Source organism: Culex quinquefasciatus, chromosome 1, assembly GCF_015732765.1.
Source record: "Culex quinquefasciatus strain JHB chromosome 1, VPISU_Cqui_1.0_pri_paternal, whole genome shotgun sequence".
Lineage (NCBI taxonomy): Eukaryota > Metazoa > Arthropoda > Insecta > Diptera > Culicidae > Culex > Culex quinquefasciatus.
Genome location: NC_051861.1, coordinates 31,185,949 through 31,211,005, shown reverse-complemented (window position 1 = coordinate 31,211,005; position 25,057 = coordinate 31,185,949). Strand labels below are relative to the sequence as shown.

At 36.2% G+C, this 25,057-nt stretch overlaps 1 protein-coding gene across 4 annotated transcripts in view; it reads left to right on the top strand.

Moving 5' to 3' along the window:
* The window catches only part of LOC6044798 (sterile alpha motif domain-containing protein 5), a 403,066-nt gene that overhangs the window by 371,154 nt on the left and 6,855 nt on the right, over positions 1-25,057 (top strand). For all 4 annotated transcript variants that reach the window (XM_038249684.1, XM_038249679.1, XM_038249675.1 and 1 more), the window contains 6 exons: positions 7,213-7,294; positions 12,311-12,811; positions 18,371-18,530; positions 18,614-18,756; positions 18,829-19,079; positions 19,163-19,284. In XM_038249684.1, the coding sequence (XP_038105612.1) occupies positions 7,213-7,294; positions 12,311-12,811; positions 18,371-18,530; positions 18,614-18,756; positions 18,829-19,079; positions 19,163-19,284 (1,259 nt within the window). The remainder of the gene's footprint in view (positions 1-7,212; positions 7,295-12,310; positions 12,812-18,370; positions 18,531-18,613; positions 18,757-18,828; positions 19,080-19,162; positions 19,285-25,057) is intronic.

Below are 25,057 nucleotides of genomic sequence, written 5' to 3'. Positions count from 1 at the left end.
ATTTTAACGGTTTATCGAGAACCGAATCACGAACCGCGGGCAGACAGCAAAATCTGGCTGGGTTGGTGTGATTATAATTTTACAATTAATTAAATCAGTTTAACATAAATTTCAATTATGTTCGACAAATTTTCCGCTGTCTGGCGGGTCCAAATCAGTGGGTTGTAAATTGGGCTTTTACTATATAGTGAGGTAGTGGCTTGCAGGGTGACTGCTTCACGTAATTTTGAAAAAATGGAAATTGAATTTTCCGAAAAATTTTGACGTTCTGGAGCTTTGGTGTTTTCAGAAGAGTTGTGGCAAATGGAGAGTGACAACTTTTGGGTTGGTTGAAAATGAGGGTGGTTCACGATTAGGACGTTTTTAAAAATCTAACTTTTCAGGATTATTTTTGGTATTTTTTTATATATTTTTAAAAGTTGTTAGGATTGCCAATCAAAGCAACTTTGTCGAAGACAACAACAATTTTACCTTGCAATCTACGCCTTTTACGAACAAATTAAGAGGAAGCCTCTTAGCAAACCTTAAAAAATAGTTTTTTGGACGTAGCAATTCAAGGTTAAGCTTTAGAGAAAAGTGATGTTCTTGGCACATTCTTATTTAAATTGGGACTCAGAGGTCAAACTTTATGCGCTAGGTTGCATTCGAAAATGAAAATCTAGCACTACAAACGCTGAAAAAAATTCAGGTGTGTTTTTTTATCATCATTTGAAATTGTCTAATTTTCAAGGAAAAAGTGTAATGGACCAAAATAACGGAATTTTAAAATTTGCCGCCTACATGATTTTCATGTAGCTTTGCCCGCTGAATCGGAATCTTGCACTCAGATTTTAAAAGTGTCGCAGTGTCGATTTTTGGGCATATTTTGAATTTAGATGGCAATTTGACATGGAAACCCAAAATATGTCCAAAAATCGCAAACAAAATAAAAAAAAGTGTAAAAAACCTCAAAGTATTGATGAACATATTTTTTTTCGTTCCACGAAACCTCGAGATGGGATGGACCAAATTGGCTAAAGTTTGGGGTGAAGACTCTCAAGACATATCCGGTGTGCATGGTGAAGCCCGATTTTGAAATTTTGCTTTTTAAAAAATACAAAAATCATAAACTTCTAATTAAAAAAAAAACTCAAAAATATTTTTTTCTTTTTTTAAATATGTTTTGTAATGCACACAGGACTGGTTTAACGAGTCTTCACAAAAATTTTGATCCAATTTGGTCAAGGCATTGTTAAATTATCGTGGCACCCGTTTTTTGAAACTGCTAAATTCAAATAGCTATATCTCGTCAATGATACAACCAAATGTCTTGAAATTTGTTTTGATAATAAATGAAAATGTATATTTTAATGCCCTGATAACAGATTAAAAAAAAATAAGTGTGTGCTCACTCCAACCACTGACTTTTTCATCGATTTACATGTATGTAACCCCTTAAGAAGTAGCCACTGAATCCACTTTGTAAATGCGACCCCGATACTCTTTTTAGATCATGCGAAAAAATTACTTTACTATTGCAATAATAATATCAAATTGATGAAAATTTTAAATTAAGAATAATGAGAAAACGAAGGTCTCTACTACTCAAAAATACAAAACTTACTTCAATTCTAAAAATTAACAATTAAAGATAAAAATAGCAAGACTTCAATAACATTAAAAAATGCGCAATTCTGAAATGATGAAAACTAAAAAAATAATTGCATCACGATTTTGTTTTCTTTGAAATTTGGGTCTCCAAAAGCAGTATTTTTTGCCAATATCGTCACATTCTCAAATAAATAAAAATCATTAAATTTTATTGTGAGTTAATCGAGTATGCAATAGTTTTGGTAAGAATGTTAAATCGCATTAACTTATGCAGTGATATGAAGATATTTAAAAATAAAAATGAGCCATTCCAGTCCAAAACAAGGCCTATATAAGCCATTTGTGTGTATATGGAGCCAATTGTACATGAAAACAACATTTGAGAAGGGCGTAAGTTTTTTTTTAAATATTTTTGTATTTTGCAATTTAAAAATTACTGCATCTCGAAGCCGTTGCATCGTATCAAAAAGTGGTCAAAGACAAACTTATCTTGAAATTTGACGGGCTTTCAAAAAAATAACACACACTGAAAAAAGAAAACACACCACTTTTATGAGATTTTTTGATTTTAAAGTTTAAAAGTCAAATTTGAGGGTGAGGCCACGATTTTTTTTGTTAATTTTTTTGTGAAAATAGCATAAGATGTTACAAAAAGACTTACAAAAAATGCAGGATGGAGCAACTCACCTAAAAAAATCATTCATTTAAACTGTTTTTTTTTTAATGGACTCCAAACGTCAAAATTTTCAAAAACCGAATACGAATCGATTCTTCAGACAATTTTATATAAAAGCCTCCATATTGACCATTGTTTTAAGTCCAATCCTTGTGAAGTTACAGCGGTTTTAAAAAGATTTTTTTTGAAAAAGTAGGTTTTTTATGGTTTTTGGCAATTCCCATATGACAGACTTGATTTTTCAGTCTCGAAAATGGGTAATTCTCTACCAACTCACACGAAATCGGGAAAAGTTGCCCCGACCCCTCTTCGATTTGCGTGAAATTTTGTCCTAAGGGGTAACTTTTGTCCCTGATCACGAATCCGAGGTCCGTTTTTTGATATCTCGTGACGGAGGGGCGGTACGACCCCTTCCATTTTTGAACATGCGAAAAATGAGGCGTTTTTCAATAATTTGCAGCCTGAAACGGTGATGAGATAGAAATTTGATGTCAAAGGAACTTTTATGTAAAATTAGACGCCCGATTTGATGGCGTACTTAGAATTCCGAAAAAAAGTATTTTTCATCGAAAAAAATACAAAAAAAGTTTTAAAAATTCTACCATTTTCCGTTACTCGACTGTAAAAAAATTTGGAACACGTCATTTTATGGGAAATTTAATGTACTTTTCGAATCTACATTGTCCCAGAAGGGTCATTTTTTCATTTAGAACAAAATTTTTCATTTGAAAATTTCGTGTTTTTTCTAACTTTGCAGGGTTATTTTTTAGAGTGTAACAATGTTCTACAAAGTTGTAGAGCAGACAATTACAAAAATTTTGATATACAGACATAAGGGGTTTGCTTACAATTATCACGAGTTATCGCGATTTTACGAAAAAAAGTTTTGAAAATGTTACTTTTTGCGTTTCTCTTTGTTTCGTCGTCCGTGTCTGTCGCGGGTGACCATGAACGGCCATGATCGATGACGACCAACTTTTTCAAAACATTTTTTCGTAAAATCGCGATAACTCGTGATGTTTATAAGCAAACCCCTTATGTCTATATATCAAAATTTTTGTAATTGTCTGCTCTACAACTTTGTAGAACATTGTTACACTCTAAAAAATAACCCTGCAAAGTTAGAAAAAAAAAGAAATTTTAAAATGAAAAATTTTGTTCTAAATGAAAAAATGACCCTTCTGGGTCAATGTAGATTCGAAAAGTACATTAAATTTCCCATAAAATGACATGTTTCAAAAAAATTTACAGTCAAGTAACGGAAAATGGGAGAATTTTTAAAACTTTTTTAGTGTTTTTTTCGATGAAAAATACTTTTTTTCGGAATTCTGAGTACGCCATCAAATCGGGCGTCTAATTTTACATAAATGTCCCTTTGACACCAAATTTCTATCTCATCACCGTTTTAGGCTGCAAATTATTGAAAAGCACCTCTTTTTTCGCATGTTCAAAAATGGAAGGGGTCGTACCGCCCCTCCGTCACGAGATATCAATAAACGGACCTCAGATTCGTGATCAGAGACAAAAGTTACCCCTTAGGACAAAGTTTCACGCAAATCGAAGAGGGGTCGGGGCAACTGCTGTGTGAGTTGGCGGAGAATTACCCAAATATTTTCACCGGAAAACTCGTCCAATTTCCCATAAGATTGCCTTTGACCACATTTCAATTGGAAATATGGGCTTACAGATATAAGCTAGTAACATTGCTCATAACTGAAAAATGAATATTTTTTTCAGTGTAGTTCAGTGGATGGTAGTAACCTGGATAGCCAATTAGCTTAAATTATCAAAAAAAAAACGAGTTATTTTGAAAAGTGGTCAAAGACAATCTTATGGGAAATTTGACGAGCTTTCCGGTAAAAATATTTTCGAGATTGAAAAATCAAGTCAATCAAGTCAATCATATAAAAATTGCGAAAAACCATAAAAAACCTACTTTTTCAACATTTTTATTTTTAAAACCGCTATTACTTCACAAGGATTGGACTTAGGGCAATGGTCAATATGGAGATGATGATATTTTATGATGACTTTTATGTAAAATTGTTTTGGGAATCGATTCCCGTATTCGTTTTTTTTTTTTAAATTTTGACGTTTAGAGCACTCTTCAAAAAAACGTTTTTAGTAAATGATTTTTGTATTTTTTAAGGAGAGTTCTCCATCCTTTATTTTTTGTGAGTCTTTTGATAACATCTTAGGATATTTTTAAAAAATAATTGAACGAAAAAAATCGTGGGCTCACTTTCAAATATGACTTTTCAACTTAAATTTAAAAAAAAAATCACACAAAAGTGGCGCGTTTTTTCTGTCATTGTCATTGGTTTTCTCTGACCACTTTTTGATATGATACAACGGCTTCGAGATACAGCGATATTTAAATTACGTAATGCAAAAATATTCAAAACACTTACGCCCTTCTCAAATGTCATTATCGAGTGAAATTGGCCCCATATGCACAAAAATGGCTTTCTTAAGCGTAGGATAACATGTCTACAAAGTTTCATTGAAATCAGAGAGGGCCCGGTACAACCGGTTCCCTATTTGACATGGAATTGCTTAAATAAAAAAATGTTTTTTTTTTTTATGAAATTACTTACATTCAATTCTAGATAACTTTTTCAAAACAACCAATGCGCCATGGGTTTCCTAAGTACATAAGACCTTTTGAAAAAGTAAGTGAGAATTCATTTTCATTTTATGAAACGTTAATTGAAGTATCTTCATTATTTAGATGATTCTAAATCTACCATTTGATTTTTTTCTGAATCTGCAAATACAAGATTGTTTCTTGAGCTTTTTGGGATTCTGTGACTGTGATGTATAATTTAATGTTGAGGTTGACGTGAAACACAAAATGACTTATTGCAATTAAAAAAGAACATAACCTTGATACAGCGAAATTAACTTAGGGACTAATCTGCCCATGTTCGGATAAATGTCCCATATGCAAAAACAGCATGCTGAGAAAAACGCATTTGAAGTTTGTCCCACACATAAGGCTACATGTTAAGTTTTCGCAAAAAAATGGGTTTTCTCCTTATTTCTAGAACAAAGTACTGGATGTTTTAGGATTTTCTGAAAGAGCGCACGAATTTGAACCAAACTGCGTCATTAACTCAAAAGCGATGAAAATGCATATGGGACAGTTATGCGATCATGGGCAGTATAGCGGTTTTAAAAATACAAATGTTGTAAAAGTAGTTTTTTATGGTTTTTTGGCAATTTCTATATTATAGACTTGATTTTTCAGTCTCGAAAATATTTTTACCGGAAAGCTCGTCCAATTTCCCATAAGATAAGCATAAGCATAAGCATAAGCATAGGTGCCCACCCGCAGTTGCTACTCCGTTATTGACCAGGACCTCCAGAAGTTACATCCACGAGCCGTGGAAGATAAGTGGGAGCTATCTTTCCTCGCTTCGCAACTTCTCAAAGGCCCCTATCATGCTGATCAATACCGGCGCCGGCCACGACCAGTGGTAGGGTCACGGGGAAGTGGATGGGAATGTTAGTCCGATACTTGAGTGATAGAGACCGCCCAATCGACTGCATCTCCGACAAAGTATCACATGAGTTTTGAGGGGGTTAGTAGATGGGTATGAGGTCAGGATTCACGAGTGGCAGTGATGTGACCATGAGCATTTTGTTTATCGGTTAAAAATTTTAAATCTTAGGCAGCCGGCTGCGGAAAGATAGATAATTGATCATTTAAAAAGTTTTTTTTTTAATCGAACGCGTGTCAGCCGAGCAGTAGTGCTATGGACTGGACTTATCAGTATATTTTTACTGTTGGTACAATTAAGATAACGCGAGCAAATGTCAAAAATAATAGATGAGTTAATACTAAAGCTGCCAGTTGGAATAAATTATTACGATCAACGAATATAAACGAAAAGAAAACAGGACACCACGTAACCGATTGTAATGAAATTAAAACAATAACTTAAACGAACTTAACCGGCGGCGTGCCTTCCTATCAACGATGATAAAAGAAGGACTTATAAATTTAAAATATAAAAAGACTCCAAAAAACACGTTGCATAGTAACCGCGTAGTCCCGCTACTCACAATCGAATCCGAAAGATAGCTATCTAGAATTTTAAATATAGTATTAATTCGACCGCGATCCTCCAGAAATTCTTCGTCGGCGTGCCTTCCGATCAACGGTGATGTAAGAAGGGCTTTATTCATTAAAATGATTTTATATCATAAGCCTTAAAACATATTCGTCGGCGTGCCTTCCGATCATCGATGATATAGAAAGGACTTAATCCAGCAATACGATTTGCTTGTCTCGAAAAAAAAAAGAATTCGGATCGTTTCTATCGAAAACTATGTAAAGAGGACAAAAATAAACTCATTGGCCAACGAACGCGCGAACTAAAAATAAAGAAAAAAGAAGAAGAAAAAGACCAATCACCCCATGCACACAAACAACGACACAAAAGAGATGGAAAATAACACGAAAAAACAGGACTGAGCGTCCACACAGGCACCGCACTACTCTCGTCCAATTTCCCATAAGATTGCCTTTAACCACATTAAATCCGGGTGAACATGAAAGTTACCTCAACACCGTGGTGTTTGGGACACCCTAGTTAAAAGTCTTCAAATATTATAAAATAAATGCTTTTTTAATGTCACGATTCGTCACCCTGTCCTCCTCTAGTAGTGTAACACCGGACTCATAGGTTGGTCACGCCCGTAGGGCGGGGAAACCTTCCGAAAAGGCTAGATAATGATTAAATTTAAATTTAATTTCCACCGTCGGGAATCATCGTCAGCAACGTAGGCGTCCTTGGCAGCAGCAGAGAGCACCCTTCGCCGCCGGTGTATTTATCCTTCATAACCATAATGAGAAATTTCCCATCCCAACCGGCAAAAGTTTAGTTCAAAAAGGATCTAAAATTTTCCTGTTTTTTTTTCTCTTCTTATTATTATTGCAGATCCCACGACCGGGAAAGCGGAGACTACGCCGGATCGATATCGGATTTGCACAGCGTTACCTCCCGGCTCAGCCAGGTGTCGGTAAGTTTTGGACTCACACACTCTCTCTCTCCCTCTGTTAAAGATCCGGGAAGCTAATTGAAACCATTATGTTTCTCAAAGGGGAAGGGTGGTGTGGTTTTGGTTTGTTTTTTGTAATTTGCCAGTTAAACAATTTGCTACCTGTTGCGGGATGATAGTACACGGTTGGGAAAGGGTTTACTTTTTAGGAGTTTATGTAATTGAATTTAATATAACGTGCTGAACCGGTGCTAGGAAGTTTCGGGGTGATAATGAGCGTTAATTGTTATGGTTTGAATCAGTTTTCCTTGATTAAAGAATATCTGAGTGTTTCCAAAGCCCATAGCTTCTTAATCATAGTTTGAACCTCTTTCAACATTAATCGCTTCATCTAATGGTCACTTTCCTCGAACACCCAAAAAGTTTCGTGTCACAATCTCATTCTCAATGCCAATATCCTCCAATAACCATTAAATCAAACACAAATTTCGCCCCAAACCCAATCGACCTTGCTTAACTTGCTTGCTCGACCCTTAAAGCCGAAATACCTCCTCGAAGCGAATCTAAATGCAAATTTCTTCATATTTGGCTTGACACCATTACGCGCCTGAATGGTAGGCCAGCACCGTAAGCAGCAGCTGTTAATCTCCCACACCTTCCGGTCTATTTGAGAGCAAAATGGGCGACCTCCACCGAACGGTCGAGGGCAGGTCGCGGGTTCGCGTGTTGCGCCGCCTTAAAGCAGCCTGTTGTTGTTGTTGATGGTTTTAATTAACGTCGTAAAAATCTTATTATGTGATTTTTTTTGCTTTTTGAAAGAAGAGTGGAAACGGCGAACCATTAGCAAATGTTTTTCTTTTCTCTTCAGAAGTTGGAATGATTTTGAACTGAATTTAGAATTGAATTTGAAGTTTTGCCAACGGAATATCCGATAGCTATGAAAGCTATCTAGCTATCCCACGTCCAACCAGCAGAATCAAGGTCACTTTATCAAAATTTCACCCAAGTACTTTTTGAAAAAAAAAAAATGAAATGAGATTAAAAAAATTTTGCAACCAATTTTTCGATTTTTTGAAAAAATCAGTATTGATTCAAACAATCATAACTCGGTCGAAGATTTTTCGCACATTCGGGGAATTTCTGAAAAGTTTGCTAAAACCAGAGTTCGGAAACTCACTCACAAGTTACTCAACCATGAGGAAAAACTAAGTTACCTGCGAGAAAATTACTCATCACTCTCGGTGAGTGTGAGGGCCTAAAACATATCAGAAATTAAAAATAAAAATAGTGTTTTTTTTTTGCAAATCAAGTTGTAGTGACAAAAAGTGAAATTAAAAATCATTTTTTTCAGTGTAGTCCATATCCATACCTTCAACTTTCTCGAAGACACCAAATCGATCAAAAAATTCCTTCAAAAGATACAGATTTTTGAATTTTCACATATAATTTTTGTAAGGACAGCTGCCAAATTTGTATGGAAAATTATATGAACGAACTAATGAAGCAAAGTGGCTTCTTTGGGCATACTGAAGGCACTAAAAAAGTTTCAGCCGGATTAAAAAATACACCAAATAAAATTTAATGAAATAAGACCGATTCCGTAGAGAACTGCTCAAAAGTTAACGATTGTATCTTAAACAACTGCTAACTTTTCAGTAAGTTTCCTGTACACAACTATTCTTTACTGTCACAATTTTTCGTTAATTGTTTTACAGATTTTAGAGTACCGTGAAATTGCCGTGAAATTCCAGTGTATTGAAATACGCAAGCCGCGTAATTTCATTTTTTTGTGTCGTGAAAAATTACTTGTCCTAGACCAGGGGTGCCCAACCTTTTGGCCCTGTGGGCCAGATCTGATTTTTCTAAAGCGGGGCGGGCCGGATCAAATACATAAACAAGTGTTGCAAATAAGATTCAAATAATTTGTTTTGAAGAAATAAATACAAAGATTACTTTCAAAGATGTGTTTATTTGATTTACTTTTATTTTGTTTTGGACAAAATTGTTTTGTAATTGTTTTTGTCGATTGAATTCCCTGACATCATTAACTTATAAAAAATATCAAAATTTCGTCGTTTCAAGTTTTTATTTTAGTTTGAAAAATCAACGAAATTAGATAAAATTTATTAAATTTAAATATTTTACAAAACATTTAAAAAAAATTAAAGACATGAAATCTAAAAAAAAGTGTATACAAATATATATCTGATTCGTCATTCTTCAAATTTCTTAGAATTATTGAAGATTATGAAAAAAATGCTATCTGATTACTTAACTTCTTTAGGTTGTTTTTTAATTTTTTGAAATCATTGCAGCGATCTTTATTTTCAATATGATTATTTTGCCTTTTTTAAGCTTTTTCCAGAAAAACTTTATCATTGAAAAGTTGCTCTGAAAAAAAAAAATAATCAAAATCCTCAAAAAAGAAACAATTGAATTAACCATAAAAACAGCCAAAACTTTAAGAAATTAGAATTCAGTGTCTTTTGCAATCTTTTTGCATATTTTTCAAGTTTAATAATTAGTTTTGATAACATCAATATTGGAATGATAAGAATTAAATTCAAAGATAAAGATTGTTTAGATGTGAAATAAAATCAAAATAAACAAATAAATGTTTTGTTATAATATCTGAAAAAATGATCTCAAGATATTTGTTTTGTTTAGACACTCAACTTATTTATTGAATATTTTATGAAGGGCCGGTCATAGAACTATTTTGAAAAGTCGTCGCGGGCCGGATGAAATAGCTTCACGGGCCGGATCCGGCCCACGGGCCCGACGTTGGGCAGGACTGTCCTAGACATTGTATTTCCACGAATGCCCTGGGCACTATTTGCCGTGGTTATAGCGCCACAACTCGCTCGCTGTAACAGTAGTCCTAATTCCAGGTGTAGCTCACCAAGTCGTCATGGCCTAATGGTTAGCATTTTTGCTTACCAATCCAAAGGACGGGGGATGGAACCCCGCCTCGAGCGACTTTCATTTTTCGTTCATATTCATCATTTCAAATTTCTGTGTTCTTAAGAGGCAGTTGAGCAATTCTTTACCAAAACCGGAAATGGATTTTATTTGTGGGAGCGTTCCCTATGACCAAAGAAGTTATTTTATGTCATTGCTTCACCCATACAAGTCTCCATACAATTTTGGCTGCTATCCATACAAAAATGGTACGTAAATATTCAAATAGCTGTACTTTTTGAGTGAATTTTCTTATCAATTTGGTGTCTTCGGCAAAGTTGTAGGTATTGTTGAGGACTTTTGAGAAAAAATAGGTACAAGGAAAAAAAATTTGCAGATTTTTTAATCAACTTTTTTTTTCACTAAAACTCAATTTCCCAAAATATATATTTTTTGATTTTCGAGATTTTTTGATATGTTTTAGGGGACAAAAATCCGCATCTTTTGAGCCATAGAGAAACATGGTCAAAACATCTGCCGCCGAGTTATGAATTTTTGAAAAAATAGTGATTTTTGGAAAAAAAATCGAAGTTTCATGCATGTTTTTCGATTTTTAAAAATAGTGACCATAAGTGACCATTTCTAAAAATATTTTTTTGAAAGGTTCATAAAAATAGTACATTTTATGAACCTCCAATTGTCCAAGAGACATTGAAGAGTGGACCTAGGGTTGGGTAAGAAAAAGAAACACGAAAATTGAAGTTTTCTAAATCTCACCAAAACAACCCACCATTTTCTAATGACGATATCTCAGCAACTAATGGTCCGATTTTCAAAGTTAAAACATGAAACATTCATGAAATTTTTCGATCTCTTCGAAAAAAATATTTTGAAAATTTTTAAATCAAGTCTAGCTTTTTAAATGGGCGTTATATTCATTGTTTGGCCCTTTTAAAATGATAAAAAATATTTTAATTTAATCTAAATGGCATATTTTTACAATCAAATTTACAACTCCAATACTTCTAACTAACGTGAAATTTTTCGAGGATTCCGAATATGTCAAAATTGAGACCAAAAAGTGCCGCTATGGGAGCATACAAAGCAAAAACTTACGTTGTAAAATATCTGTTACACAAAAATCGAAAAACTATGAGATAAACCGCGATTGGCCAAAAAGTTAATTCCGTAGGCTTATAGTCCATGAAATTCCCTAACTTTTGACTCAAGGGAGTATGGGTGTTGGAGGCTGTTGCAAAAAGATATTAAGGTTTAAAAAAAACATTTTTAACAGTAATTTGCAAAAGCTATGAGAAAAATCAAACCAATCTTGGATGTCTTTGGCACATTTTGAAGTGCTTCAAAAAACCTTTTGACTGCAACCATGAGAGAAAGGCACCAATTACCTAAAGGTGGATTAAGTAACGTTTTAACGTAACGTAAATAAGTGAAATAATTTCATTAGTCATTCCATGTTTATTTTCATCTTTCTTTTGGCCATTACAAAGTCAACTTTTTTCGTTGAAAACGGTCGTTGAATACAAAACCAACTTTTTTTCTTTTGATGAAGATAAAAAAAAAACTCCTCAGCGTCAATGGCCTCACCCTGGTCACACAAACGGGCAAAAATCAAGTAATCAACCTTCTCTCCCCTGCTCCGATCCCGTTCGGCATCATATCTCTTCATCATCATGCTTATCCTCGTTATCGCCCTTTATCAACGTAATAAACGCTATCATTATCCCTGGTGATAGGCGACGAAGCGCGAGAAAATAAAGAGAGAGAGAGAGAGAGAGAGAGAAAAATCACTCGCCATTCAAGGGTCCTTTGAGAATGGGACTACGAGTCCCATCAATTTTACCTAGCACGCTCGCGTATGACGAGTTACTCAAAAGGTGCAGACTGGCCGGAAGTTGGCGAGTTGATTACATGGCTAAATTGGAGAATAAAGGGAAAAACGAGCGAGATTGTGAAACGGCGTTACGGTAGAAAATAAAAATTAATGGGAATAAGGTAAATGTTGTTAGCATAATGCTAATAATGCCACCGGGGAAAATTGAGTTCATTCTCTTTTATTTACTCAAATGAAATGTAACGCCGATGTTTATTTTGATTATCTGTCTCATTCACTTTCAGATCGGCACCAACAACTGCACCGCCCGGTACCGAACGCTGAGCGGTGGCATGGGTGACGAGTCCCCGTCGCCCTCGCCCACCCCCTCGTCCGAGTACGACGACATCCTGCTGCAGAAGCAACTCCAGCATCACCACCTGCACCAGCTGGGCCCGCACAGCGGTCTGCTCAGCGGCCAGCAATCCGGCGGAACGAGCAACGGGGGGCCGGGGAGTGGCGCCGGGACCGGGCCCGGATCGAACGGCATCGGAACCGGTCCCGGGAGTACCGGTTCCGGCAGTAACGGAGGTGGTTCCTCCGGTGGTGGAACCGGAGCAGGACCAGGAGGACTGGGAGGCGGTGGTGGCGGCGGTAGTACAAAGAATGGAGTCCACAATCTCAAGAACCTGAAGGCGGCCAAGAATCGGAACAATCTGTCATCGTCCCTGGCGGCGGCGACGGCGGCGGCAGCAGCGCACAATAAGAATTTAACGATAAGTCAACAAATAGCTTTAGTACATCATGTAAGTCCTGTTTTTTAACTTCCATTTCTTTTGACGCCCAATTCTCAGGGAAATTTTCCCCGGCTGCCAACTTTTTCTTCGTGCGAGTTGACTTATGAGCTTTTTTTGTTCCTAACAGTTCATTGGGACGATTTATTGCGTTTTACCGTGAACTTGGTGTGCTTCTTTCGATGCTTGTCGCGAGACCTAGGTCCGTGAAACTGGTGCCAGATGGGGTGGAGGGAATTGACAAGTGGACATAACAATGTTTTATTTATTTATTAATTTATTTTTTTATTTTACTACTCTTATCTCAAATCCCCGAAATTTTAATTAAAAGCCAACAATTCTAGCACGTTTAAAACCTGTCTGACCCCTTTTGAAAAAAAAAAAAAAAAATAGATTAACAGTTCACAAGTCGTGAATTGAATAAGAGACGACCATTTGATCGTCAGAATTCCAGAAGATCCTCGATTCGCAAAAATGGTCGATACAATCAAAATCCGACATCCGTTAGTTTCATAGATCAACGAATTTAGTCCGATATCATTTCACTATTGATTGATCGACGGGTTCTCGTAGCATGAAGTGGTGTCCATGTGTAAAAATGGATGCTTCAGCAATATACTGAAAACTTCGGTTTCAATTCCACATCGAATCAAATCATACTCCTTGCCAAACAAGCAACAAACCTATGATACTCATTATGATTTTTTTTTATATATATCTAAAGATTCTAGTTACCCAAGTATATGTTTTAAAAATAACAATCTTGAAAAAACCGTAACAGTTGGAAAATTTTCCGGAAAAAAAATCAAATCAATGTTACCCCGATTAACGATATCAAATGATCGTCTTTTTTCATTCATTTTGAAAATAATACGTATTTTCGAAAAATACAAAAAAAAAGTTTTTTAACGATAATTTGGTACTCATATTGAAAAATGCTGAAAATTTTATTTTTTTTTCGAAAAAACGTTGCTCAATGAAATTTTTGAGTATTTGTGTAATGTGTTATTACTTGTATGGGTCATTCCATCTGAAGTATGCAAGAAAAAATGCAAATTTGAAAATTACCACCTCCGATTTTTCTCAAATTTGGCAGAGCTGTTGAGACTATCAAAACATGCAAAAATCCCGAATTTCATCCAAATCGGACCACCCCCTCCATTTTTGTACCCTCCTAAAAAATCGACTTTTTGGCGATTTTTGAGCGAAACCCCTATCTTCAAACGACGATAACTCAGGAACTACAAATCATAGAGGGTCGGTCTTAAGCTCAATTTTGAAGGAAATTGGACGTAGAATCCATTTCCGTGATCAAAATTTAGATTAGCATATTTTTTCTACCTGTATTGCGCAATTGAAAACTTTAAATGGCCGTATCTCAAAACAGCCCTATTTATTTTTAAAATTTGACCTCACCATCGTGTTCCCCGGCCAATTTTACATAAGAATCACTTATCGACAGAGAGGAATGTGTTTCGTTCCAGAGATATCGAATTTTAAAGTTTTAAGTATTTGAGATTACCTAAATTCGCTGCATCTGCTAGAAGTACTCAGGCGCGCTGATAAATAACTGCTACCTGGTTATTTATTGAAATAAGATTTAATCCCAAAAAATCATTAGCAAATTAGCAAATTAGGACAGAGCAAGAACGACACGCAATACAGGTCAGAATGGAATTCCCGCAGAGCTAGCAGGAAATTGCAATTGATCTTGTAAGTAACACTTAAGAAAAAGTGTACGAAACATTATCCTGTTAAAAATTATGAATTGACATGAATAACACTCTCTTGAAGCATGATTAAGGAGGAGGATTTCTGGAAAGTATAAAACTGAAAAATATAAGAAAATCACAAAGATTAATCTGATTAATTAACTGATGAAGATCAAATTCAGTTGTGTTGATTTCGACACTGTCCGAACAATAATCTTTTTTGTTTGTCAATCATTTCGAAATCTTGGAAAACGATACAGCTGCTGGTTTTGTTTTTGAAATTAAATTTACCAGAATTGAAAGAAATCATAAATTTTTCTGATGAAACTGGTTCACAATATAAAAAATCGGTTTAATATGATCAATCTTTCAAACCGTAAGGCAGATTTTGAGGTTTTTGCTGAATGGCACTATTTCGCTACCGCACATGGCAAAAGCTCTAGAACCCATGAGAATTATTTCATCTACTACAGCCAGATCTACATTTGTTCAAATAGAAGAAGAAATAAAAGAAATAATTTAATAAAGTGAGAGGAAATGAGGAATTAGGAAAAATATAAAAATAATAGATAAATAATGATAAATTTTTGAAAATTGTATTTTAAAAACGGTATAGCATTTGCAAATAAATATTAAAAGTTCAAATTTTACATAATATGGTTCAATGACATTAAGATCAGGAAAAACAGTGCATTAAAAATTACCCAATAAATATTCCTTAAACAAAAAACAGATTGTTCAAGGTATTGATTATCTCAAAATCGTATAAAATTATAAAAATAATTCATCTTACAGTACCCCAGGTAGCAATTATTGATCAGAACGACTGAGTTCTTCTAGCAGATGCGGCGATGTAGGTAATCTCAAATACTTAAAACTTTAAAACTCGATATCTCTGGAACGAAACATATTCCTTTCTGTCGATAAGTGATTCTTACGCAAAATTGGCCGGGGAATACGATGGTGAGGTCAAATTTTAAAAATAAATTGGGCTGTTTTGAGATACGGCCATTTAAAGTTTTCAATTGCGCAATACAGGTAGAAACAATATTTTAATCTAAATTTTGATCACGGAAATTGATTCTACGTCCAATTTCCTTCAAAATTGAGTCTAAGACCGACCCTCTATGATTTGTGGTTCCTGAGTTATCGTCGTTCAAAGATAGGGGTTTCACTCAAAAATCGCCAAAAAGTCGATTTTTCGGGAGGGTACAAAAATGGAGGGGGTGGTCCGATTTGGATGAAATTCGGGATTTTTGCATGTTTTGATAGTCTCAACAGCTCTGCCAAATTTGAGCAGAATCGGAGATGGTAATATTCAAATGGTGTTCCGCTTCAGGTGAAATGACCCATATGTAAAAATCCGATCATGTGATACCCACATTGTTCTAGTTTTTTTTCGAAAATGCTTAGTTTTGTGAACATTTTGAGTACTTCACAAAAAATATTACTGCCATCACAACGTGTGAAAAAAAAACCGGATCTTTTGATACCCATATTGCAAAAAACTGTCATTTTTAGTACTTTTTTGAAAATACGTAGTTTTGTGATATTTTTCAGTGTTTTCAAAAATGTGCGTTCTTAGCGAATTAATAACTATTTTTTCTGGTTTCTAACATCAAACTCGAGTTTTGCGTCCCCATTTTAGTCAACTTTGAATAGTTGATTGTCAATACATTATAAAATGCATTTATTCAATATTTCGTCACCGCGGAAGGAGGGGGTGGTGGGGGGGGGGACGGGCTTCGATCTGAAATATCGCCAAAAATACATTTTTCAACCAATTTTTGATTTTTAAATGCATTGGAAAGAAAAACTCTTAAAATTTTAGGGTTGGAAGTTTTACTTGTTTTATGTGACTTTGCCAATGTTTTTAAAATTGTCATGTTTTTAGGGGTCAACTTTGGCTGTGTTTTTTATACTAACATTTCCCATATTATAAGTAAAAAGAAATTTGCAGTAATCTTTCTAGTGTCCCAGACTATGCTTCTACGCATTTTCTTTAACAATTTAAAAGATAATGGTGCCATTTTATAGCAGAAAATGTGAAATTCAAGTAAAAAATTGGAAAAGTGACTAAAAACATGAAAAATTAGATAGGCAAAATGCAATGATAGAAGGTGTTTGAATAGGCCAAATACTACCAAAAACAAACATAAACTTTTTTTATGCCTTCAGATTTTCAGACCAATTTTGAGGGGTTAAATACAAACAAGCATAATCCGACCAAATTCGTTCTTCCAAAGCCTTTTTTTATTTTTAGTTTTCTTGTTGTTTTTTTTATTTTGTTGTACTGGTTTTTTCATACTCTTTATAATTTTTTTTCTTGTCTGTCTTTTGTAGTTTCATTGTAGTTTCTTTACAATTGTTGTTTTTCTTTTGCCTGTGAAACCACATTTTTTTATTTGTCTTTATATGATTTTCTTTGTTAATTTTATTTTCTTGTATTTTTTTTTTGCTCAAATGTTTAAACAACTAGGGAGAATTCTCGTATGTTTGGCAGGTTAAGCCCTCGCTCCTAACTCCAACCAAATTGCTGATTTCCACTATTCAAACAACTAATTTTGCAAAACTTTTGATAGAAACTTGCTTGCTAACTTCTTATTACGCTATTTATTACTCGAATTCAGTTAAAAACACTTTTAATGAGCTGTAATTGAATGTCAAAGTTCTGACCTGCCAACATTAGAGGCACGCCTGGAATTAGAAGCTGTTCCCCTATGTGTTATATTTTGTTTTTTGTTTTTGTTTTTTTTGCTTTTTGTTGTTTTTTGTTTTTTGTTTTTTGTATTTTGTTTTTTGTTTTTTGTTTTTTGTTTTTTGTTTTTTGTTTTTTGTTTTTTGTTTTTTGTTTTTTGTTTTTTGGTTTTTTGTTTTTTGTTTTTGTTTTGTTTTTGTTTTTGTTTTTGTTTTTGTTTTGTTTTGTTTTTTGTTTTTGTTTTTTTTTTTTGTTTTTGTTTTTGTTTTTTGTTTTTGTTTTTGTTTTTTGTTTTTTGTTTTTTGTTTTTTGTTTTTTTTTTGTTTTTTTGTTTTTTTGTTTTTTGTTATTTTGTTTTTGACTAATTGTCTGTTCCCTTATCTCCGCAATCGTCCACACGGAGTTTTCCCCCCGTCGCAACATTTCTTTATCTCCAACTTCTTTCGCCAGCAGCAGCAACAGAACTTTCCCAGCAGCACCAGCAGTGACAGGCAATCTTTCTTGCCGTCTTTGGCGCGCGCGAGGGGGAATATTCTTCGGGGGCTGATTTGGCTCGATTTAATGAATTTCCAGACTTGGCAGAAGCTGCTTTTGGCTGCCTAACCTGCTGCCAGTTTTCCTGCGAGATTCTTCTTTGCTCTCGGGGTGAGAAATGTTCCATCTTTTCACTTTGGAAATGTGCTGCGAGGATGCTGCTGGCAAGAAATGGAAGAAAAGTCGACGGAATGGGCGAAATTCTTTCTGCAGACTTTAAGGCTTCGGGCGCCCTCCTGCTATGCAAATTTTTCATTTTGACTTGGAGAAAAAAAAACTTTTTTTAGCCTCAGCCAGTCAGTCAGTCAGTCAGTCTGATGGAATAACGAGGCTTTATTTCGTAAGTTCGTTTCTGAGTTTTATTTCGTTTCAATTTTCTTTTAGTTTTTTGTTGATTTTTTCCTCCAAGGACACCAGACGTTGAAAATGCTTAAGAATGAATTATGGGTTTGCCTTTTTGCTGGCCAGAGCGTTGTTAAATCGTTCTTTTTCGAGCATAATTTTGGTTGGGGTGAAAATCTCCCCTCGCCGGAAATTGGGTCACTTAATTACTTGGAAACGGATCTTCTTGGAAGGACTTTTATTTTTAATTTTTCTTCTTCTTCTTCTTCTTTCAAATTTCCACAGTCCAATGACGCTAGGACATCACCAAAGGATCATCTGCTGATGGGCGGCGGCAGTCGGAACAACCGGGACTACAGCAACTGCCTGGACAGCATCAGCGACCAGACCACGTTCCAGCACTCGGCCAGTTCCGTCGAGAGTTTGCCGAGCGCGTCCGGTTCGAGTGAGTTTTGAACATTGATTGTTATGAGTTTATACGGGATTTCTTGGAATTCAAAAATTAAACCTTCCTCCCTACTCCCGCAGGCACGCAAGCCCTGGTCCGACCAGGCAGTCCGCACAGTTCGCTGTCGGCGGAGGACCGCACAACAATGATTCCGATCTGCCGGGCGATCGCCCTCATCGACAGCAATCCCAACCCGTACGATAAGGAAGCACTTAGGTTTAAGGTTAGCATCCCCCACGTTTCTCCTTCAACTCTTCAAATGAAACTAATTTCAACACACATTTAACCCCCACAGAAAGGCGACATCATCGACGTGCTCGCGATGAACGCGTCGGGGGTGTGGCGGGGGTACGCCAACGGGCGCCTCGGCCACTTTAAGTTTATCAGCGTGGAGGTGCTGCCGGACCATCCGGTGAAGCCGTACCTGCACAGCTCGGGCAAGCTGATCGGCCGGAGTCGACTGCCGACGAGTTGTCCGACGAGCGTGGAGGAGCTGCTGCTGCGGATAGGACTGAAGGAGTACACCTCGGTGTTTGTGCTCAATGGGTAATTTCTTTGGGTTGGCAATGTTAAGATTGTTATTTAACCTCAATTTTGTTTTTTTTCTAATCTGTTTTTTTTTCAAAAAGATACGAAGATCTGGAGCTGTTCAAGGAGCTGGAACCGTCCGACCTAGATTATCTGGGGATCGGGAACACCGAGCATCGTGCCAAAATACTGGCAGCAGTGCAACTGTTGCATGATCTTGACTGTAAGTACTTAGCACATAACACATTGGTTCATCAAAAGTTTCGACAAAACTATCAAAAAAACTAACTTAATCCACCTATGTGGTTGGAGCCTTCCTCACAACAGTGGCTGTACACAAGTTTCATCTATTTTTCAGATCCGGCTTCCAAAAAGTACATCGATATCACTTAAGTGGCCATATCTCGAGACAGAGTTGCCAGATCTTCAATGTTTTGGGCTCGTTGGAAAGATTTTTGATAACCTAACCAACGATGGGTCGGATGATGGATCCGGACAAAGTTTACATACATTTAAGTGAGATCCGGCTTCAAAAAAGTACATCAATATCACTTAAGTGGCCATATCTCGAGACAGGGTTGCCAGATCTTCAATGTTTTAGACTCTTTGGAAAGGTCTTTTGATAACCTAACCAACGATGGGTCGGATAGTGGAGCCGGACATAGTTTACATACATTTAAGTGAGATCCGGCTTCAAAAAAGTACATCAATATCACTTAAGTGGCCATATCTCGAGACAGGGTTGCCAGATCTTCAATGTTTTAGACTCTTTGGAAAGTTCTTTTGATAACCTAACCAACAATAGGTCGGATGGTGAACCCGGACATAGTTTACATACATTTAAGTGAGATCCGGCTTCAAAAAAGTATATCAATATCACTTAAGTGGCCATATCTCGAGACAGGGTTGCCAGATCTTCAATGTTTTGAACTCGTTGGAAAGTTCTTTTGATAACCTAACCAACAATAGGTCGGATGGTGGAGCCGGACATAGTTTACATACATTTAAGTGAGATCCGGCTTCAAAAAAGTACATCAATATCACTTAAGTGGCCATATCTCGAGACAGGGTTGCCAGATCTTCAATGTTTTAGACTCTTTGGAAAGGTCTTTTGATAACCTAACCAACAATAGGTCGGATGGTGGACCCGGACATAGTTTACATACATTTAAGTGAGATCCGGCTTCAAAAAAGTATATCAATATCACTTAAGTGGCCATATCTCGAGACAGGGTTGCCAGATCTTCAATGTTTTGGACTCGTTGGAAAGGTCTTTTGATAACCTAACCAACGATGGGTCGGATGATGGACCCGGACATAGTTTACATACAGTTAAGTGAGATCCAAATATATGTGAAAATACATTTTTATACATAACTTTTGAACTACTTATCGAAACTTCCATCTGTATAAAACTCGATCTATGGGACCCTAAACCAAGTCGAATGCAACAAGTTCGGGTCAAATCGGTTCAGCCAGTGCCGAGAAACATGAGCTAGTTTGTTGGTCACATACATACATACACACACACATACACACATACATACACACACACACACACACACACATACACACAGACATTTGTTCAGTTTTCGATTCTGAGTCGATATGTATACATGAAGGTGGGTCTACGACGTTTTTATAGGAAGTTCATTTTTAGAGCAGGATTATAGCCTTACCTCAGTGAGGAAGGCAAAACGAAACTATTGGCACTACGCCCCCCGGGGCATGGCCTTCCTCTAACGTGGGATTTCTGCTCCAGCGCCTCTGACGAGACAGGAGAAACCGGGACCGACGTTTTACTTCACCATCCGATAGAAGCTCAGTGGATAAGGCGGGAATCGAACCCGCGTCTCATAGCATCATCGGGATCGGCAGCCGAAGCCGCTACCCCTGCGCCACGAGACCCACAAAACTATCAATTGACTCGTGAATCGAAGCATTTGTTTGGAGTTTTTGAGTACTTTTCATTCCTAAATATAGATTGAAATAAGTGACATTACACCAGAAAAATGTCAGAATTTTTTGTGACATAAATGGTGTTCTGCTTCCCAGATGTAATTATACCGTGATTTTTTTTTAACTGTGTATGTATCACAAAATGCTTTTTTTTATTTTCCTATGTGAAATTTCAATACAATTAAGAGCAATTCCAACTCAAATCAGGATTTTTTCTGGTACTACTTGGTACTCTCCGATTTCAATGAAACTTTGTAGACATGTTATCCTATGCCTATATAAGCCATTTTTGTGTATATGGAGCCAATAGTACTCAAAAATAACATTTGAGAAGGGCGTAAGGCACTTAAATATTTTTGTATTTTGTAATTTAAAAATTACTGTAACTCAAAGCCGTCGCGTCGTATCAAAAAGTGGTCAAATACTAACTTGTAGGAAATTGGACGGGCTTTCTGAAGAAAAAAATACACTGAAACAAAAATACACGCCACATCTAAGAGATTTTTTAATTTTTTAAGTCTAAAACTTAAATTTAAAGGTGAAATCACGATTTTTTTTAGTTCAAATTTTTTGAGGAAATAGCCTAAAATATAACCAAAAGACAAAAATACAAAATACAAAAATCATATACTAAAACTGTTTTTTTGAAAAGTGGTCTAAACCTCAAAATTTTTGAAAAACGGTAAAGGAAATCGATTCTCCAGACAATTTTACATAAAAGTCTCTATATTGACCATTGTCTTATGTCCAATCCTTGGGAAGATACAGCGGTTTTAAAAATGAAAATGTTGAAAAAACGGTTTTTTTGTGGTTTTTGGCAATTTCTATAAGACAGACTTCATTTTTCAGTATCGTAAATATTTTTACCGGAAAGCTCGTCCGATTTCCCATAAGTTTGCCTTTGACAGCATTTCAATTGGATGTAAGGGCTTACAGATATAAGCTTAATTACATTGCTTATAACTGAGAACATAATTTTTTTTTCAGTGTGGTAGAAACCAGGATAGTAAATTTGATTACTTAAATATAAAAACGATATAAATCAAATAGATATCCAAGGCAAACTTATGGGAAATTGGACGAGCTTTCCGGTAAAAATATTTACGAGACTGAAAAACCAAGTCTGTCATATAGAAATTGCCAAAAACCACAAAAAATCCGTTTTTTTCAACATTTTCATTTTTAAAACCGCTGTATCTTCCCAAGGATAGGACACAGGACATTGGTCAGTATTGAAACATTTATGTAAAATTGTCTGGAGAATCGATTCCCACTACCGGTTTTCAAAAATTTTGACGTTTAGACCACTTTTCAAAAAAAAGTTTTAGTAAATGATTTTTGTATTTTTTTAGGAGAGACATACCATCCTGCATTTTTCGTCAGTCTTTTGGTTATATTTTAGGCTATTTCCTCAAAAAGTTTGAACGAAAAAAAATCGTGATTTCACCTTTAAATTTAAGTTTTAGACTTAAAAATCAAAAAATCTCGTAGATGTGGCGTGTATTTTTGTTTCAGTGTATTTTTTTCAGAAAGCCCTTCCAATTTCCTACAAGTTAGTCTTTGACCACTTTTTGATACGACGCGACGGCTTTGAGATACAGTAATTTTTAAATTACAAAATACAAAAATATTTAAGTACCTTACGCCCTTCTCAAATGTTATTTTCGAGTACTATTGGCTCCATATACACAAAAATGGCTTATATAGGCATAGGATAACATGTCTACAAAGTTTCATTGAAATCGGAGAGGAACCCGAACAAAAGTATCAGAAAAATTCCTGATTTGAGCTGGAATTGCTCTTAAACAAAAATCAACTTTGATTTTTTTTTATCCAAATGAAAGCATTCGTCTTGAAATGTCATTTCGGAACAAAATCAGTGACAAAATTTCCTCAATCTCATAGTTTCAGCGAAATTTGTAAGAAATTAATACAATACATAAACACCGTAATTTAGTATCCAAATTTTGTAAGTTTTATTATTTTTTTTTTTGATACAGTCCAGACTTGATTATCCGAAGTTTCGGTTATCTGATGTTCTACAGTAGAACTTCTACTTTGGATTATCGAATCTAGAACATTTTTTTCTTATTCTGTTGCTAATATTTTTTAAGTTTATGTCCCTCGACTCTGTCCAAAGTAGCAAATTTCACCTCTCACATCAGATGTGATCTTACAAGAAATTACAATAAATCTCTCGATTCACGGGTTTTCACGGTGTGCATTATTTCAACCTTGTTCAACACGCATTATTGTGTATAGAATGTTAACTTATAACCTTAAAAATTTCAACCAATTCGACCTTATTACTGTTACGAGTAATGTAGAAAAGCGAAAAAAAACTCCCGATTTTGCTCTGGGCAGGAAAGGGTTAATATCTGAAGCAACATTTGAAAAGAGCAGCCTTTCATAACACGCGTGTAAACGAGATAAAGATTCCTAGAAGCGAAATTCAACTGTCTGCAATTTTTATAACGTTATAATTTCCACATGACTCATTCGCTCGACCAGGTTTGTCTTTGAACTCTAGAAAAAAGTTGCGAACAACGGCATGGCCGTAGATTGACATATCGTTCAATTTCATGAAGTTTGATATGTCGGATGATAGGATTTCTCTCATATTCCGAAAGCGTCACCATGGGGTCACCGATAACCGGTTCCAGATTGGCCGGGATGGCTCAGCGAACAACGGCATGACTGTAGATTGACATATCTTTCAATTTCATGAAGTTTGATATGTCGGATAATAGGGTTTCTTTCATATTCCTGAAGTGTCCCCAAGGGGCCACCGGTAACCGGTTCCAGAATGGCCAGAATTGGTCTGCGAACAACGACATGACCGTAGATTGACATATCTTTCAATTCCATGAAGTTTGATACGTCGGAAGATAAAGTTTCACTCATATTTCGGAAGTGTCCCCAAGGGGCCACCGGTAACCGATTCCAGATTGGCCAGAATGGGTCAGCGAACAACGGCATGGTCGTTACGATGTCGGACGATACGGTTTCTCTCATATTCGGGGAATGTCCCCAAGGGGCCACCGGTAACCGGTTCCAGATTGACCAGGATGGGTCAGCGAACAACGGCATTACCAAAGATGGAAATTTCTTTCAATTTCATGAAGTTTGATATCGTCGCCATCGTGCTAACTTGTCGTACGTGCATTTTGGGCCAAATTGAGTTAAGAACGCCATTTTGTGCAGCTCACAATGCCTCACCTTTTGACCTTCACAGATCCCCAAAATTCGATTTCAATCCTGAGATATTCAACAAAAACCGAAAAAACTCCGTGCATTTTTGTCACTTTACATATGAAAGAAGTTTCAATCTTGTCGTGCTATCTTGTCACTCCATGAAAATTGATGTAAGTGCGACAAAAGGCCAAAGGGATTTCAGGCCAGGAACCAACTTCAACCAAACTTTGGGACAATGCACAGAATGGTGAGCCAAACAAAACGTGTTTGTTATTGTTTACTTTGCGTGCTCTCGTTTTTGAATATTCAAGGTCAAACATTAAAACGCGTTTTTCTCGGAACGTCAAAATGGCGGGTGCGACAAGATAGCACGACGACGTCGATATGTTGGATGATAGGGTTTCTCTCATATTCGGGGAATGTCCCCAAGGGGCTAACGGGAACCGGTTCCAGATTGGCCAGGATGGCTCAGCGAACAACGGCATTATCAAAGATGGAAATTTCTTTCAATTTCATGGCGTTGTGCAACATGATGGGTTTTCACCAAAAAAAGTGAAGTTGGCCGTTCATCGGATACCCGGGAACCGGTTCCAGGTTACCCGGAAGTGGCCACTAATACTCCAGAGTGTTTCTGGCAATCGTGTATTGTGTTTTAGTAAGTTTTATGGATCAATTTCAACTATCATGAGAGTATTGGCATCACATATATGTGAAAAACAGTAAAACATGAACATTTCCGATGTTCCGGATTTCCGGAACCGGTAGGTCACCTGGCCCTGATATTAATATTTGTGGTCAAAGTACAGGTAAATACTTGTCGAATGCATCCTGATTGGTTGAAA